The following is a 19,296-nucleotide window of genomic DNA, read 5'->3' as shown; positions in this document are numbered from 1 at the left end:
TAAATGCAAGCTAGGTAATGGGCCAGTGTTGTAGAGTACTCTCTGTAAAATTGAACTGAGATTCCATCTGGACATTGTGATTTACTTGCTCTCAAATCTTCCAGTTGTTTCTCTACACCAGGTATGTTTATTACTATGTCATCCATACGGGAGTCTCCCAGATGGTCAGCTGTATGTTTGTATGATTCTCATGTGTGAATGGTTTCTTGAACATGAAATTTAAAACTTCAGCTTTAATATTGCTATCTTCAATTGCCACACCGTACTATTTGACAAGGGACTGAATGGAAGCCTTAGACCCAGTTAGCGATATTACATAAGACCAGAGTTTCCTTGAGTTCTGTACAAGATCTTTTGCTAAGGTGTGATGGTGGTAGTTGTAGTATGCTTCACACATATATCCTTTCACTGATAGATGAATCACTGCTAAGCTTAGCTTGCCATCATTTGTGCATTCCCTTTTGAACCAATAATGCAACAGCTTCTGCTTCCTCAGCAGTCTCCAAATTTCATTACTAAACTATGGTGGGTCTTTTCCATCCTTTATCCATTTACCAGGCACATAACTCTCCAGATCACAATTTACAATCTGCTTAAAGTTTGCCCGTAATTCCCCTACACCTGTCTTACTGGAACTACTGGTACGTGATGCTCCTTCACTGCCCAAGTGAGATGCTAATAACTTATTATCTGCTCTGTCTAGTAGAAATACTCTCCTAGCCTTCTTGACTGATTTATTAACTTTTGTAGTCATGGTTGGTATAATGACATCACGATTGCTAATCTCCATTCCGATACTGACGTTGTTGATAATGCCTGGCATATTTGTAGCTACAAGGTCCAAGGTATTTCCGTTGTGTGTGGACTGCTGAGCTAGCTGACCAAGACAGTTTTCAGAAAATGTATTCAAAAGTATTTCCCATGAGTGACTGTCTGTCTGTACTTCCCGCAATGAATCCATGAACATCCCAGTCTGTACTTGTTAGGTTAAAATCTACTTCAACTAGTATTGCTTGATCTGGGTACTTACATGCTATTGACCATAGACTTGAATTACTCTCAAACTGTGACAGCGGAATTGGGTGGCTGGTAAAAACATCCAAAAATTAAGTTGATTTCATGTACACCTGTTATATGCAACCAGATAACTTCACTGCCACACTCAACTTTGACCTCACTAGAGACAATATTTTTGTTAACTGTGATGAACTCTCCCTGTCCTATAACTTCCAAACTGTATTTCCAATACACAATCCATGATGCGCAAAATATCTCAGAGCTTTCCACTTCATCTTTTTGCCAGCTCTCAGTCCCATGAATAATTTGAGAGCAGTAAATTGAGGTACTTTTTTACATATACTTCAACAGTTTTCTGATAAAATTATGCCAGTCAGAGTGTCTTTATTCTGAATGCCATTTGACTTTTCTTCCAGCATACTGACTGGCAAGTGTTCATTGGAGCATGATAAACTACTGCCAAGCCTAAAAAACCCTCATGTGCACTCCACAAGTACTCTGCTACCTGAGTAGCTGCTTCCTTTATTTAGTGCACCCCTGACCTATCAAGGCTAGTCCTACAAATCCCCACATGATAATGCAGGTCTAGAAATCTGCAGCCAAGATTGTCATAGGGTTGACAAAGCCTTCGGTTGAGATCCAGGATCCCTCACTGAAGGCACATATGTATTGCTTATATTCTGCTGTTTGCCCAAGTCCAACCTTCTGATCCATAGGTCAAAACTGGTAGATAATATGATTTGTACAGTTATGAGGGCTATCCACAAACTACATTACATTTTCGTTTGTGTCTGTTAGGGGCGGTGCTAGTGTGGCCATCTTGGTGTCATGGCATTCCGCCGCTCAGTCGGCATCCTGCCGTGCTAGTGAGAGGTTCGTGCTGTACTCGGTTGAGTTACTGTGACAGTTTGAAATGTCAGGGTTAATTGAAAATGCCACGAAGTGTGAAGTGCATGCTGTAATAAGGTTTCTGACTGCAAAAAACTGTACACCAATAGAAATCTATCGGCAACTTTGTGAAATGTATGGGGACAACATAATCACTGAAGGTGGAGTGCGTCAATGGGTCATAAAACTTAAAAATGGCCGAACTAACGTTCACGACTAAGAGCGAAGTGGAAGACCCACCATAGTGACTGCCGAACTTGTCAAAAAAGTCGATGCCGCGGTCCGTGAAAACCGTAATTTCACAATAACGGAACTCTCTATGAGTTTTCCGCAAATTTCATGAAGTTTGTTGTACAAAATCATTACCGAAAAGCTTGGTTACCACAAGTTTTGTGCAAGATGGATACAAAAAATCTTGACAGAGATTCACAAAAATCAGCAAATGGCTGCAGTGTTAACGTTTTTGGACGCTTACGAGAAAGATGGCGACTCATTACTCGATCGCATTGTTACTGGTGACAAAACATGGGTTAAGCATGTGAACTGTGAGACAAAATTGCAGTCAATGCAGTGGGGGCACACAAATTCCCCCCAAAAACCCAAGAAATGCATGAGACAATGTCGGCAAGGAAGGTGATGGCGACTGTCTTTTGGGACAGAAAAGGTGTGATTTTTGTGGATTTCCTGGAAAGAGGCACTACAATAAACTCTCAAAGGTATTGCCAAACTATGCACAACCTCAGAAGAGCAATACAAAACAAGCACAGGGGAAAGTTGGGCTCAAAGATCTTGCTGATTCACGACAACGCCCGGGCAAATGCCACTCGTGAAGTTCTAATCTTTTAAGTGGGATTTGTTTCCTCATCCACCGTACAGTCTCGACCTGGCACCGAGCGACTTCCACTTATTCCCAACAATGAAGAAGTGGTTGGCTATGCAGCGTTTTGATGACGATGCACAGCTTCAAGAAGAGGTAACCATGTGGTTGAAGGCGCAGGCGGCCGAATTGTACGACGAAGGAATTTCCAAGCTTGTCCATCGCTACGATAAGTGCCTTAATTTAAATGGCAACTACGTAGAAAAGTAGTATTTAAGTGTGGCTTTCATCTGTATATAATAAAAAAATTTCCAATACTTTATTTGTTTTTAATTCCAAAACGTAAAGTACTTTGTGGATAGCCCTCGTATATCAATAGCATGAAGTAGGAAACTATCTGTAGAGGTGAAGTACAGTGTGGACTGCATGTGCACCAGGACCACTATGAAAGCTGTGATGCTCCTACAGGAAACCTAAAAAGTTCGAGTCATGATAGGCCCAGCAATCCCTTTCGCTTCAACAATGAAATAAGCCTCAGATCACAATCCAAGTATTTGTTTCAATTCCTATATGTTGGTGTCTGCTGAGTAGAACTTTAGTTTTGTTCTATTCTTCATAGCATTATATGGTTTCTATTTTCTGACATGTCAAATTCTTTCCATGTAAAGGTCGGCAATAAAGTATAAAAATTATTTCCTTATTTAGTCACAGCCAGTAATCTTCCAAGTGAGTTTATCAGTGACAATGCATGAAGTTCGTGGACTGAAGGAGTTGGAGCAGTATGATTTTTGGGTGACAGCTTCAACAGTTGCTGGTGAGGGCGACAGTACCAGATTGGTTTCTCAGGCACCTAATTCAAGAGGTGAGCATTAGTGCAGCTGTTGTATCTGCTATAGAGAGTAAAACTTCATGAATAAAAGTTCATTAATACTTTTATCAAAAATAATACTTCCAAATAGTAAAATCTGTATTTTGAGAAACCTTTTAATAACCTTAGTATTCCTGAAGTAAGAGTTTCTACAGAAAAATAATAAAATCAGATTTGTGTGTGTGAAATAACATAGGCATCTGAAGGAAGGGAATGTCAAACAATGTAAAATCCAGGATGGGGTAATGACAAAGGAATGCAAGGAAACAACCCAGGCATTCTCATATGGTAGTAATACTAATTGCAATGCAAAAACTAGCTATTTTATAGTGATTCATAGTACTTGCTCCCTCACAGAATTTTGTGCAGATCCCAAAGAAAACAACCAAGAACCAAATACAGACACACAATGCCTTGTATTGAGTGAAAGTGTCCTAGCAATCCCATTTCCAGGCCAATAAAATGAGAGTGCCAAGCAAGCAGAACTGAAATTTTTGGTTAACTTATCCATTGGTGCCATTTCAATTTATTATTCACCTGGGTGCCTAGGAAGTTCACAACAGAGCCTCATCTAGTCTGTACCCATTGTTCTCAATTTCTTCTGTGAGAAAACATTTAGATTTGTTATGATTCATTCAGTATATGTATTTATAGCATTAAGTGTTGATTTGTTTGCTGCAAAGCATTTGTAAGCCTGTTCCATTACTGTCTTGACTAATGAGCTATGTCTGTGCTTCAGCTCATCTTTCATCTATTTCTTGCAATTTTGTTCAATTTTTCAGGGGATAAAAGCTATTGACAAGCCAGCTGCATAACTGCTTTTACTTAGTATACTGTCTGCATAATTTAAGAAATATACAAAACTAATATGCATCCTAACACTGCTTGAGATGGGATATGGACACATCTCTTATCATTTATGACTTTCATGTAAGAACAATAATGGGTGACCAAGTAAGAAATTTCTTGACCACAGTGGCAGTGAATCTGACATGTAAGATCTCAAGGGGAAAATCAAAAGCCTAGCATCAAGCAGGACAGAATTCAGCATTTCTTTGTTTTTATTTTCTTCTTCATATGGGCATTATTCCAGTAATTTTTCTAAACTGTGTATCATTCCAGAATTTTATTATTGCTATTATTATTTATTTATTAGTATAGCTTTCTTTAATTCACAATATTGTAATATATTTCAGCACCAGCTCGTATTGCATCCTTTTCACAAATTTTGCATCGTGCGTTGAAGTCAAGTGTGACTGTACCTTGCATTGCTGTTGGAAATCCAACACCAAATGTTCAGTGGCTTCGTGGGAAGCAAATACTCCATTCAGAGGCAAAGTATAGTATATCACAAGGATCGCTTCACATTTCAAGTAAGTAATTGCAGCTATACTGATTTTTTGTGTGTGTTTGTGTAGGGGGGGGGGGGGGGGGGAGGGGCTGTGGCGCACATGCGCACTTTCACCTTACATGTACTGCAGTTCTCATAATAATTGGGAGCCCTGTGGGATATATAATGAACCAAAACATATGAACCCAAATATTCAGTATAAAGAGCTGTTTTTTATTTGCATCATCATTGAATATTGTTGAATTACAGTTACTTGTAAGAGGAAGTTGTATTCTGGTCTGTGTTTAAAAGGTTTTTAGTTACTTTCTTACCTAACTACCAGAAAACAGGCTTCTTTCAAAACAGTTATTGCTTATTTTGTTGTGCCATTCACCTTATCTGAGGTTCAGTATACTGACTTCATTTTAATTCATCTATCTGGATACCAGCAACATCTAAGAAAGTAAACTAAAGTATTTGTTTCTGTGTCTGGTAATTCATTGTCATTTGATTCATTAAAGTTACAAATTAGTTATGAATCAAATATAAACCATTTCACGGCCTTCATCTTAGATATGCCAGGTACTGTTGAGCTTTACAAATACTGGTTCTGAAAAACAATTTAATGTTTTTCATGTTTTCAGTCACCTGTAACAACATACCAATAGATTAAGTGTTCACCTGCAGTGGATACTGCATTTAATCTTCATGTACTTTGAACTTCATTTTATATCTGTTTCTCAGTCTGTTAAAGCAACCTCTTGCTTCATATTATGCATTTAGCAATGTTTGTTAATCACTTACGTCCAGTATCACATAGGATTCTTCCTTTTCTTTCTTTCTTTCTCTCTCTCTCTCTCTTTAATTTAATATACTTATATGATAAATTCAGTCATATCTTCATGGAGTGCAATAGGTTACTGTAAAACTAAAAGTGTAGTCCTTAGTGTGGATTTTAAAAATGTAGAAACCAAAAGAGCGTACAGCAAAATTGCTTATTGGGGTTTAACATACCATCAACATTGAGGTCATTAGAAATAGAGAACATGCTCAGATAGTTTCAAAGATGGAGAAGGAAATATCCATGCCCTTTCAAAAGGGCCATCCGGGCACTTGCCTGGAGTGATTTAGGGAAACCACGTAAAACATAAATCAGGATGGCTGGCTCTACTGTATTTCCAGTTTCTTTTCTATTATATGCCCACATGAATTTTGTTAATCAAAGAAGGTATAAAGAGCTGAATTTCAGTCTTCTTTCCACAGTGCCACATGAAAAAGTGGACTTTCACCAGGAAAATGCTCTAGTCTAAGTCTGTTCAGGAGGTGACTAGTCAAGCATGAGAGCACCCACTCACTTGCTGCCCGGTAAAATGCTCTTGGTAAAATAGGGCAGTCAGACTGTGAACTGTCTTCGGAGGAATGAACATATCTTATTTTCACCACGTCCTTAGATGTGAGCATACATGCTTACTCCAGAGTGCTTAAAATGAAGTGTAGTTGCTTTTAAATCATTGGAAAGCAATATGATGAATGAGTTAGGACTTTCAAAGCAAAGATCAGATACACCATTTTCAATTTACAACACATCAGTGTGGGATGCCTTCATGTTTATGATGTGTGATGGAGTCTTTAGATGGTTATCGTTCTTCAAAGCTTGAAAAAAAAAAGAAAAAAATCAATTAGTGCTTGTGTAAGCTGGCTCTCACACACATATTTCACTAGTGAGCAGTTGGCCAGCTCACAGTGTTTAATGTTGGAGGAGGGGGAATCAGAACAATGCAGTTTCTGTAACTTCTACCTTCAACTAAGAATTCAAGTTACAAAAATCTCAGATGAGCAAATCAACTGTACCGGGTAACATCACTTCCTGTACAAGCTACATATATCATAATATTTACTTTTGCATAACCTACAATCTATTTCATCTAGTTTAACAATAGTTCAAAAGCCATGTCATGAGACCAGTTCTAAGTGCCACTGTAACATTAACTGGCTTTTTATCTGAGGCATCGCCGATGTAAGCATGTGTCACATACAGTATATTGCAAACGTACTGGGTAAATCAAAATTCTTGTTACAGGCTTCTAGGAGTTGTAGAGGGGACATAGTAGATGAAGTTTTGATAAGGTATCCATGTCTGGAAACATACTGTTTGGATGTAAAATCACTTTTAGTATCGTACCATTTATAGACATCCCACTTCACATTACGTGCACAGTGGAGGCAATGAGCTCTGACCTGTGTGCTGTAGGAGCATATGGCATTGGCAATATTTCAAGTACTTGTCCACAAGTTCTCTTGTATGTGACAAAGGATGTACTCTTATAAGTTGGAGTGCAGCACATCTATGGAGCATGACAGCCTACCCTACCAAGCCCAGTTATATGCAGTGATGAGACTACTGTCTGTTCCATGAATGTAAATTGCCAGCTCAGCAGCATTAGAAATTTCTGTGCACTCATCCAGCATCAAATAAAATTCATATTTATTTATTTACTTTTTGCAATTATCATTACATTATTTGAAATGTTATTGGCTGTTTCTTGAATTCTGAGTAGAACAGTCAAATGAGAGAGAATAACCATCTGAAACTCTTACAGTCTCATAGAAACTGTATTCCCAGCTGTAGATATTAAAAAGTCTTTAAAAATTCTCTTTCACTGAAACTGTGCAATGCTTTGACAATCTGAAATGCAATATGTCAATTGCTCAACTTCCAAGCATTCGTACTGAAAACAAAAATAATTTTCATAGTGAAAATGTTAGAGAAAATTATTCAGGTGTTTTACTTCAGTCACATCACTTACCTGTGTTTTCTTTAATTTTCACACCATCTGCTTCTCGCTCTTCACCTTCTAATGTGTCCGTAATCCTTAGAATGGAAGCTATTCTAATGTTATTGTAAACTGAATGTGTTCATTGTGTTCAGAGCCTTGAAGCACACAAACCATCCTAAGGTACCATCACATACCATAAACATATAGGCACCCTGCATTAACACGTAAATTGGTGTTAGTGAGTCTGACTGTAATAACCAAGTAGTACATGAAACCAATCCAATTAACACAAATATTGCTTTATTCATTAACCTCTCAACAGTAATGGAAATAAGGCTCTCTTGACACCACACATAACAAGACAAAAGAATCATATAGAAAGTGCCACATGAACGATACACAGAACGACTGATGTGAGCAGTACAAACTAAAAGAACATAATGAGGGTGAGTCAGCACTGCCCCATGCATATATAGGTGCCAAGTCACCAGTAGACAATGTGCTGGAGACTGTGCCATGTGCACACTTCTTTTGGACAGCCTCTGTGGCTGGCCCACACTTACGCAGTTGGTGGTTGATTCAAGTACACATACATGACAACACTGCACTCAGTGCACTCACACTCACATACACTAGTAGCAGGATATAGCATACCTCTCCATCACGCAAACAGGCACTTAGGGAATGAGGGAGATGCCAGTGGCCCAACAAGACATATCCATCAGATCCGGGGAGATGGCAGCTGGTTCCAACAGTGGGTGAGGGGGGGGGGGGGGGGGCAGACAGTGTGCCAGGGCAGGCAGGCATCGGACCAAAGGGCCAGAACATGCAGAGACGTGGGCACATCCAAGGGTGGTGGGCGTATGGGCGTATATAGTGCCCAATGACAGCACTGGTGGGGAAGAGGTTGGTTGGTTGGTTTGTGGGGTGGAAGGGACCAGACTATGTAGGCCATTGGCCCCTGATGAGGAGGAGGGTGCCTTCACTATCTCTGTGTCATCATCAGCAGGTAGGCCCAGTGCGGAGGAAATGGGGCTGGACCCACTGGTGACACGGCTGAGGGGGAAGGGGGCTGATGGAGATGACCCAACCAGAACAGCAGGCTCTGGCATCAGACCTGGCACCCAGTACTGGGCTGCTAGAACCCCATGGTGCCGCATGTGGGGGAGGCAGCCAATGGAATGGGGGTGCCTCCACAGTATAGGACGATGAGTTTGAGGCAGAGGGTAGTGGGGCAGGCTGCAGCAATGGGAGCCGCAGTCATGAACCAGTAGCTTTTGGTGGTGAATGGGGGTGCAACTGATCAAAGTGGCATGTCACCAGTCTGTCAGCCATACGGGTGTCACAACGACAGTGGACCTGGCATCGTACAACAATGGCCGGTGTGCACTTGGACCGACAACCAAACCTTTGCACCTACACCGGTGACTCTAGCATGAAGCAGCCAGATGAAACTGACCGTGGCAAGTGTGGTGCCAGCTGCAAAAGTTGGTAAAGCATGTGTGACTCCCAGCCATGAAGCATCTGAGCCAGATTCCACTTCACCATAGGTGTGAGGTGATACATGCTCAGAAAACAGAGAAGGGCATCGCCCAGCAAAGATTTCGCAGTAAACTCTCTCATTTGGGTCTTGAACATAGACACTAGTCACTCCACCTCACCATTTGATTGAGGGTGGAATTGTAGAGCAGTAACATGATGAATGCCATGATAGGAACAAACAGTTAAAAAGTGTGAGAAACAAATTGGGGCCCATTACCAGAAACTAATGTACAAAGCAACCCCTCAGCAGAAAAAAGAACCTTCAAAAGCATACAAATTGTGCCTTCAGCTAATGTTGATGCACACTGGAGAAAGTAAAGAAGCCAGGAAAATGCATCCACAACCAAGAGCCTATAGGAATTCAAGAAGGGACCCACAAAATCTACATGAATGCATTCCCAAAGCTGGTGTGGAACAGGTTGAAGGCAGAGAAACCCTGGGAGCTGCTCATTGTTAGGCATACTGCTCACAAACCATGACAAAATGGACAATTTCACCCTCAATCTCTGGCCAAAAAACCAAGTGTCATAGCTAAAAGTTTAGGCATGAAACTCCCCAATGGCTCCAGTGGAGAAAGCATAGAATCTCATGATGCAACATGTCAGGAATAACTGTTCTGGGAGTGAGGTCTTCTGTGGTCAATAGCAAAACCCATCAAAAACTGAGAGATGATACCATAATCATAAATGTTGCACGGGGGCTCCCAAGCTTAACACAGTGGTTTATCTGCCCAGCCCTGTTGAACAAACCAAACCATCTGGTGGAGAACTGGGTTGGTGGCAAGGCAACTGCTATGTGTGAGCTCATAATTGGGAAACTTTTGACCACAGCCTGCATTTCAGTCTCAAGATGGAAGCAAATCAATTCTTCACAATTAAAGTTTACCTCACAGATTTCAAATTGCAATCAGCTGAGATGACCATTCACTGGCCACAACTGGTTTCACCACCCCTAGAGATTGAAGTCTGTCCAATAATGCTTTCACTTGAGCTTCCAAGGTGACAGGAATAGGACACACATAATAAAAATGAGGCTGAGCCATGAATTTAAAAGAAATATGAGCATAAAAATTCATAGTGCACCCTATACCTTCTGAAAACAAGCCTGAAAACTCCTCACACAATGTTTACAATTGACAATATGGTACCTGATCAGACAAAAGGTGAACTACATCAGTGACAGAAAATCCAAATGTCTTAAATGTGTCCATCATGAACAAGTTCTCAACACCAGCATAGCAACCACCAAAAATGTAATGGAACAAACCACTGACTTGTAAGAGACAGATGTCATAAACTATCCCAACAGTATAATATTCTGTTTGTTATAACTGACTAGCTTCTGCATGACTGGTGTCAATGGCAGCGAGCCTAAATTCACATAGTTTTGAGACTTCAGTAACACCTCTGCACCACCTGTGTTGACCCGGAGCTGGAGCACTTTGCAAAAAATACATAACTTGATAAATAACATGGGAGAAGTCATAAGCATTGTAGTCAGTTTACATCCATGTCCATATCCTTAGCAGCCTCCAGCAAATGACACATGGAGGTGATGTGACCTTTCTTCTGGCAAGCATTACAAATAATCCAGCACTTAGGGCATGCTAAAAGTTTGTGCTGGACAAAACAGAAAGGACCAGACAGAAACAGAGAATGCTGACAGTGGCATTGTGTTGTTCGTAACTGCTTGGGCTCGTTGTGGTCTGCTCAGCACTGGGCCTTCATGTTTACCACCGCCACTGCTGCTTGCTCATGCAATCTATCTGTTGTCCCAGTGAGTACATCTTGAAACACTACTGCCACATTGCCCCACACTTCAGTTCTGTCACTCTCTGGCTGAGAAACTTCAAAAGATTGTGCAATTTTCAAAACTGTGGTTTCCACAGAGTAAAGCCTTCTGGTGCACTTCCTTGTCCATAGCTAAACAGATAATTGTGTTGCACATGTCAGAGTCTGCATAACAGTTGTTATGGGCATCAGTAATGAATTAACACTTATGGCTAAGACCATGAAGTTCAGCTACCCAGGCCCTGTATGAATGGTTTGGTTTACTGCGGCATCGGTATAATTCAAATCACACCACTATGATGTGCATTAATTTGCAATGGTAGTTGGACAATAAACTGCACATGTGGTCCAAAGTAAGAGCTCCGAGTTCTTGTAAAGGGGCAAACTCACACAGTAATTGATATGTCTTAGGTGGGATCCATGAGAGGAATAAGGCTTAGCACAAATCTGAGTCTGTTCACTGAAAGCCAAAAAATGCTGTCAAAGTCTTTTGCCATAAGCTTCCCAAACCTTGGCTGGATCATCATATAGAGGAAAAGTGGGCAAATAGACCAGAGGAGCATTACCTTGTTTGTTAATGGAAGCTGACAAAGCACTCATTGCTGAAGTAAGCTGTTCCATCAGGGCCGGTAGCAAGGCATCCATAATGAGTAAAGCTGATGAAACCACATTTAAAGACTGCACATGCGGAAACCATTCCAAACCCATCGCCAATCATGCAGTAGCCATGTGATACATGAAACTGATACAATTAACACTAATGTGGCTTCATTCATAAGCCTCTGAACAATAACAAAAATAAGCCTCTCGTGACTCCACACATAACAAGACAAAAGAATCGTATAGAAGGTGCAACATAAGCGATACACAGAACAACTAATTAGAGCAATACAAACAAAATGAACATAATGAGGGTGAGTCAGCAGTGCTCCATTTGCATATAGGCAAGAGTCACCCATAGATAGTTTGGCAGAGATCGTGCCATGTGCACGTTTCCTACAGGAGGCCTCTAGTGGCTAGCCCATACTGATACAGGTGGTGGTTGATTAAAGTACACATGCATGGCAACATTACACTTAGTGCACTCACATGCACTAGTAGCAGGATATGACACTGACCTTTGTTTTGAAGTTCCTAAGCTGACCATTATGCTATTTTTCATCAATTTAAAAATACCTGCTCTACACTTTATGCACTGCACCATAAGTATGTATGATTGTGTTGAAGGCCACTGTGAACCTAACACATGGTCATAGCTTTGAAGGAAGTGCACAGTTTGCATTCATATGCACTGCATAATAATGTCTGACTAACCCATTTTACCATGAGATCTAACTTCTCAGGCAGTGAGTGAGCATGAGTGGTTGTACTCCTCTAGCCTATAGAGTAACAGTTGCAAATTTGAAAGTACATGTGTTAGGGGCTCAAACTGATTCCATATCTGTTTTGTTCTTTTGATTTAGTGCCTTTTCAATGCCCCTAGTCTGCAACATGAAAATTTGTCTCAATGAGGAACTAAAAAAATAGCAGATTTATTGGTCCAGCTTTATAGTCATAGTATAGGTTCTTTGCAGTGGTGCTATATTGTTTATTGCATAGAATTCTGATTATTTTAATGTACTCTACATATTTATTTAATGTGGAAGATTAATTCCTATCACTTTCCAGAGCTGGAGAAGGAAAATGAAGGTAACTTCTCATGCACAGCAAAAAATTTATTTGGTGAAGACCATGTAAGATATCAGATAATAGTACTAATGCCTCCTCAACCACCTCACCTTGAATTTGTTGCTTCTGATCATCATAATATCAAACTACAGTGGTCTTATCCTAAGGATGGAGGCACACCTGTCTTAGGTGAGCAAAAACAAATTTTCTTAATTTCCCAGCAGGCTACTTATATCCTTTCACCTTTTACTCTAAAAGATGCAAGTTTATATACATAATTCACTTTATAGAAATGTGTATAATTTACACTTTTTTTAAAAAAAAAAACAGTGCCAGCTAATCTTATGTGTCACATGGTATAGTAGAGTATTCTATCTATGTTTACTGTTATCACTATTTGTGTATGTGAGTTCATCTGCTGAAGATGAAAGTATGAGCAGTTTTCATTATCATCTAAAAGAAGCAAAATCACAAAGGTAATGTTCTATTGGTTTGTACATATATGTCTGCTGTCCTAGAACTGTCTGAAGCCCCCATGATGCAGTAGTGTAGCTGACTGCTGGAGGGGACAAAACAAAATGATGCACCCCACTGATAAAGTAGAGCTTTGCGTAACAATTCACTTTCAGCAGCAATGGAAATGTTGCATCTGTGCCATGCCAATCATGATGAACTTGTAGCTGTCTGAATTGACATGGTACAAATGCAATTTTCTTGCTGCTGTCAAAAGCAAATTACTATATGATACTCCATTTTATCAATGGGCTGCAGCATTTTGTTTTTGACTCTTGTAACAACAAGCTATGGTACTATAGTGCAGGGATTTCAACTTGTACTGCAACACATACCTTCCAACAAATAAAATATTAAATATATAATTCAATTTTTAATGGAATAATTGAAACCTTATAACTATTCCTTCTACATGTGTGTCACAATGAAATAATGTGCCAAAAGTCAGTGTTATATTCAAGAAATTTAAAATTTCTTCTTGATTCAGGCCACAACCAGTATCAGATGCCTAAGGCCACCTTCAGATGACAAGATTCACTTCTCTTATCTTACAAGGAGTGTGTGTGTGTGTGTGTGTGTGTGTGTGTGTGTGTGTGTGTGTGAGAGAGAGAGAGAGAGAGAGAGAGAGAGAGAGAGAGAGAGAGCTAGGAAGTGTATCCACAATCAGATGTTCATTACAATTTATCCACAACATTGCACCCAGTCTACTATTACGCAGCCTTGTCATACAAGGATTTGAGGTAGCTACCTCCAGGCTGAGTGCAGTACTATTAAAATGCTCTATCCAACTTAGGTGCAATGTCACAGAATAGGGACAGTTGCACATGACTGAGCACATCTGAGCTAGTAGTGTGGTTTATGTGATTTATTGCAGTTTATCTCCATTTCTGCAATTTCCGGAGGTAAAATAGTCCCCCATTCGGATCTCCGGGCGGGGACTACTCAAGAGGATGTCGTTATCAGGAGAAAGAAAACTGGCATTCTACGGATCGGAGCGTGGAATGTCAGATCCCTTAATCGGGCAGGTAGGTTAGAAAATTTAAAAAGGGAAATGGATAGGTTGAAGTTAGATATAGTGGGAATTAGTGAAGTTCGGTGGCAGGAGGAACAAGACTTCTGGTCAGGTGACTACAGGGTTATAAACACAAAATAAAATAGGGGTAATGCAGGAGTAGGTTTAATAATGAATAGGAAAATAGGAATGCGGGTAAGCTACTACAAACAGCATAGTGAACGCATTATTGTGGCCAAGATAGATACGAAGCCCATGCCTACTACAGTAGTACAAGTTTATATGCCAACTAGCTCTGCAGATGACAAAGAAATTGAAGAAATGTATGATGAAATAAAAGAAATTATTCAGATTGTGAAGGGAGACGAAAATTTAATAGTCATGGGTGACTGGAATTCGAGTGTAGGAAAAGGGAGAGAAGGAAACATAGTAGGTGAATATGGATTGGGGGACAGAAATAAAAGAGGAAGCCGCCTGGTAGAATTTTGCGCAGAGCACAACATAATCATAACTAACACTTGGTTTAAGAATCATGAAAGAAGGTTGTATCCATGGAAGAACCCTGGAGATACTAAAAGGTATCAGATAGATTATATAATGGTAAGACAGAGATTTAGGAACCAGGTTTTAAATTGTAAGACATTTCCAGGGGCAGATGTGGACTCTGACCACAATCTATTGGTTATGACCTGTAGATTAAAACTGAAGAAACTGCAAAAAGGTGGGAATTTAAGGAGATGGGACCTGGATAAACTGAAAGAACCAGAGACTGTACAGAGATTCAGGGAGAGCATAAGGGAGCAATTGACAGGAATGGGGGAAATAAATACAGTAGAAGAAGAATGGGTAGCTTTGAGGGATGAAGTAGTGAAGGCAGCAGAGGATCAAGTAGGTAAAAAGACGAGGGCTAGTAGAAATCCTTGGGTAACAGAAGAAATATTGAATTTAATTGATGAAAGGAGAAAATATAAAAATGCAGTAAGTGAAACAGGCAAAAAGGAATACAAACGTCTCAAAAATGAGATCGACAGGAAGTGCAAAATGGCTAAGCAGGGATGGCTAGAGGACAAATGTAAGGATGTAGAGGCCTATCTCACTAGGGGTAAGATAGATACCGCCTACAGGAAAATTAAAGAGACCTTTGGAGATAAGAGAACGACTTGTATGAATATCAAGAGCTCAGATGGAAACCCAGTTCTAAGCAAAGAAGGGAAAGCAGAAAGGTGGAAGGAGTATATAGAGGGTCTATACAAGGGCGATGTACTTGAGGACAATATTATGGAAATGGAAGAGGATGTAGATGAAGATGAAATGGGAGCTTTTGACAATGTTGACTGGAATACTCTCTTTGAAATTCTAAAGGTGGCAGGGGTAAAATACAGGGAGCGAAAGGCTATTTACAATTTGTACAGAAACCAGATGGCAGTTATAAGAGTCGAGGGACATGAAAGGGAAGCAGTGGTTGGGAAGGGAGTAAGACAGGGTTGTAGCCTCTCCCCAATGTTGTTCAATGTGTATATTGAGCAAGCAGTAAAGGAAACAAAAGAAAAATTCGTAGTAGGTATTAAAATTCATGGAGAAGAAATAAAAACTTTGAGGTTCGCCGATGACATTGTAATTCTGTCAGAGACAGGAAAGGACTTGGAAGAGCAGTTGAACGGAATGGACAGTGTCTTGAAAGGAGGATATAAGATGAACATCAACAAAAGCAAAACAAGGATAATGGAATGTAGTCTAATTAAGTCAGGTGATGCTGAGGGAATTAGATTAGGAAATGAGGCACTTAAAGTAGTAAAGGAGTTTTGCTATTTGGGGAGCAAAATAACTGATGATGGTCAAAGTAGAGAGGATATAAAATGTAGGCTGGCAATGGCAAGGAAAGCGTTTCTGAAGAAGAGAAATTTGTTAACATCCAGTATTGATTTAAGTGTCAGGAAGTCATTTCTGAAAGTATTCGTATGGAGTGTAGCCATGTATGGAAGTGAAACATGGACGATAAATAGTTTGGACAAGAAGAGAATAGAAGCTTTCGAAATGTGGTGCTACAGAAGAATGCTGAAGATTAGATGGGTAGATCACATAACTAATGAGGAAGTATTGAATAGGATTGGGGAGAAGAGAAGTTTGTGGCACAACTTGACCAGAAGAAGGGATCGGTTGGTAGGACATGTTCTGAGGCATCAAGGGATCACCAATTTAGTATCGGAGGGCAGCGTGGAGGGTAAAACTCATAGAGGGAGACCAAGAGATGAATACACTAAGCAGATTCAGAAGGATGTAGGTTGCAGTAGGTACTGGGAGATGAAAAAGCTTGCACAGGATAGAGTAGCATGGAGAGCTGCATCAAACCAGTCTCAGGACTGAAGACCACAACAACAACAACAACATCTCAATTTCTGAAGTGAAGTGCAAAAGCAGTGGGGGCTTTCAGCAGTGAAACCTTTGGGCATGCCATAAGTTTTAACATCAATACCTCTGAGAATACAAGACAAATTGTACTCACAAGTTTCAGCTTTACACTTATTCCCATTATCATGCGAGTGTCAAGTTATGGGCAGTGCTGCATCACGTGAACCTGAAGGAAGGATATCTCGAACCATATAAGTATTGGTTTGATTGGATGCAGCATAAAAGAATTATCCAAATGGAACAGAAATCAGTGGATGATGTTCATGTGCAGACAGCCAAATAATTACAAGTTCAGAAAAATTGGATGATTTATTCAAGAAAAGGAGCTTCTCAAATTGAGCAAGTCAGTAATGCATTGGTCCACCTCTGGCTCTTGTGTAAGCAGTTAAATGGCTTGGACTTGGCATTGATTGGTAGTTATTGGCTGTCCTTCTGAGGGATATTGTGCTAAGTTCTGTCCATCTGGTGCATCACGGAATCAAAATCCTGTGCTGGTTGAAGCTCTCGCCATGCACAGATGGGCCTTATCTTACTGAAATGTGTGCCCAGGATGACTTGACATGAAGGGCAACAAAACGAGCATAGAATATCATCAACATATAGACGTGCCATAAGGGTGCTGTGAATGACCAAAAATGTGGTCTTGATATGAAAATAAATGGTACTCCATGGAACCTACCCCTCCCTCCTTTGTTGTCACAACCGTCTTTATGGTTAAGTCTTTTCATAAGATTCAAGAGGACTAAGTTTTACAATAAACATGTTAAGTATCTTCTTTTCTCAAGCAGTTGGCTCCAGCTTATCAAGTCTAGCTGTCTGATTCTTGAAGCTGAAATTTTCACATTTTATGTTCTCATCGTCCAATTGATCTAAATAAATTTGAAGAATATTGTGCAGAATTTTTGTTTTTTTTATGTTTATTTCCATCACATTTTACTATATCACACTGTCTTTTGAATTTTTACATTAACAAAGCTGAAATTACATTGTTCATCTAAAATACAAAAACACATCTGATCACATCAGAGGCAGGCCCACTACTACTTCACTCCACAGTAGTACAGTATTTCAAAGGGTTTACAATTTTTGTTGACAAATGAATTTCTAGTAGTTTGTATTATTATTTTATAAATGAATCCACAAATAAACATAATAAACAGTACCAGATTTCATAATTTATAATAGAAATTTTAAGTGTGCAAATTTTTTTGTTATTTCAAATGTTTCTAAAAAATAATGTTAACTGTACATTCAGAGCCAGTGCATATAGGTGGTAACAATGAAAATAAAATAATTCAATTTCATAGTTTTAGCTTGAAATATAACATATTGTGTATAAAATTATATGAAATTTTTCAGAAAAACAGCTGAAATAATATTGACCTGTCTAAAATTCAAAAAATTTTTCTAGTGTCAACTACTTCTGTTGAGGAAAAGTAATGCTAGAGAATCATGTTCCTTTAGACGCAGCACATTGCATGTGGTTTTTGGGCTGTGTGGTGGATGACAGTCAGCGTGTTATCCCACCGCTGTCTGGGGCATCTCCAGACATGTCTTCGCTGGTCACTGGGGCTCAATTTGAAGCAGGACTCATCACTGAAGATAGCTGTACTCCAGTCAATGAGATTCCAGGCCAAAGATGTGTTTGGGGATGCCCCATACAGTGGGAGGTTGCCTGACCTGACCGTCACCCACCATACATCCCGACAGCCACTACTAATAGTCATGGGTGCCATTTCTTTTCGTAGCAGGGCCCCTTTGGTTGTCATCCACAGCAACCTTACAGCACTTCGGTACATCAACAAAATTCTACATACTATTTTGCTGCCCTTCATTGCAAGTCATCCTGGGTTTACAATTCAGCAAGACAATGTCCGCCCACATGCAGCAAGAGTTTCTACTGCTTGTCTTCATGGTTACCAAATCCTACCTTGACCAACATTGCCACTGGATCTCTCCCCAGTTGAGATCACTTGGAGCACTATTGGCAGGGCTCTCCAACCAGCTCAGGAGTGTGATGATCTGATATGCCAATTGGACAGAATTTGGCATGATATCCCTCAGGAGGACATCCAACAACTCTGTCAATCAGTGCAAAGCTAAATAATAGCTCACATAAGGGACAGAGGTGGACCAACACATTATTAACTAGCCTAATTAGTGAAGTTCTTTCTCTTAAATAAATCATTGAATTTTTTTGAAATTTTTATCATTTGTTTGGCTGTACTTTTATGTTACATCTCCCTATTTTCATCCCATTCAAATAATTACTTCATGATGATTTTTTTGTCTTAGAGTGTATCAGAGGCAAATGTTTCAATTGTTCCTTCCTTGTTTCCATACCTACATGTTTGTGTTTGTGCATGTTCCTAGAAACACCAAATTTGTAGTGAAAATGCCTAATGTTTGCAGGGTATCTGCTGAAATACAAACGAGATCATGGTAGCTGGCAGGAAGTACACATGGAAACTGAAAAGAATTCTTATACGTTACAAAATCTGGATTGTGGTGCTACATATTACATGTTACTGAAAGCACACAATATAGTTGGAGAAAGTTCTTCCAGTTCTGTTGTAAATGCCAGCACCAAAGGAAAGGGTAAGTCACACCGAGCATCATACTAATTCACTCTATAATGAAGCAATCCACATAAATATTCACACAT

The 19,296-nt window shown here is 39.8% G+C and overlaps 1 protein-coding gene across 1 annotated transcript in view; it reads left to right on the top strand.

Annotated features, from left to right (window-relative positions):
* LOC124596941 (Down syndrome cell adhesion molecule-like protein Dscam2) overlaps positions 1-19,296 on the top strand; it is a 348,091-nt gene that overhangs the window by 229,649 nt on the left and 99,146 nt on the right. The window contains exons 21-24 of the mRNA XM_047135906.1: positions 3,428-3,584; positions 4,787-4,963; positions 12,698-12,886; positions 19,044-19,229. Of these exons, the coding sequence (XP_046991862.1) occupies positions 3,428-3,584; positions 4,787-4,963; positions 12,698-12,886; positions 19,044-19,229 (709 nt within the window). The remainder of the gene's footprint in view (positions 1-3,427; positions 3,585-4,786; positions 4,964-12,697; positions 12,887-19,043; positions 19,230-19,296) is intronic.

This window comes from Schistocerca americana, chromosome 1, assembly GCF_021461395.2.
Source record: "Schistocerca americana isolate TAMUIC-IGC-003095 chromosome 1, iqSchAmer2.1, whole genome shotgun sequence".
In the NCBI taxonomy this organism is placed as follows: Eukaryota; Metazoa; Arthropoda; class Insecta; order Orthoptera; family Acrididae; genus Schistocerca; species Schistocerca americana.
This window is presented reverse-complemented; position numbering and strand designations above follow the sequence as displayed.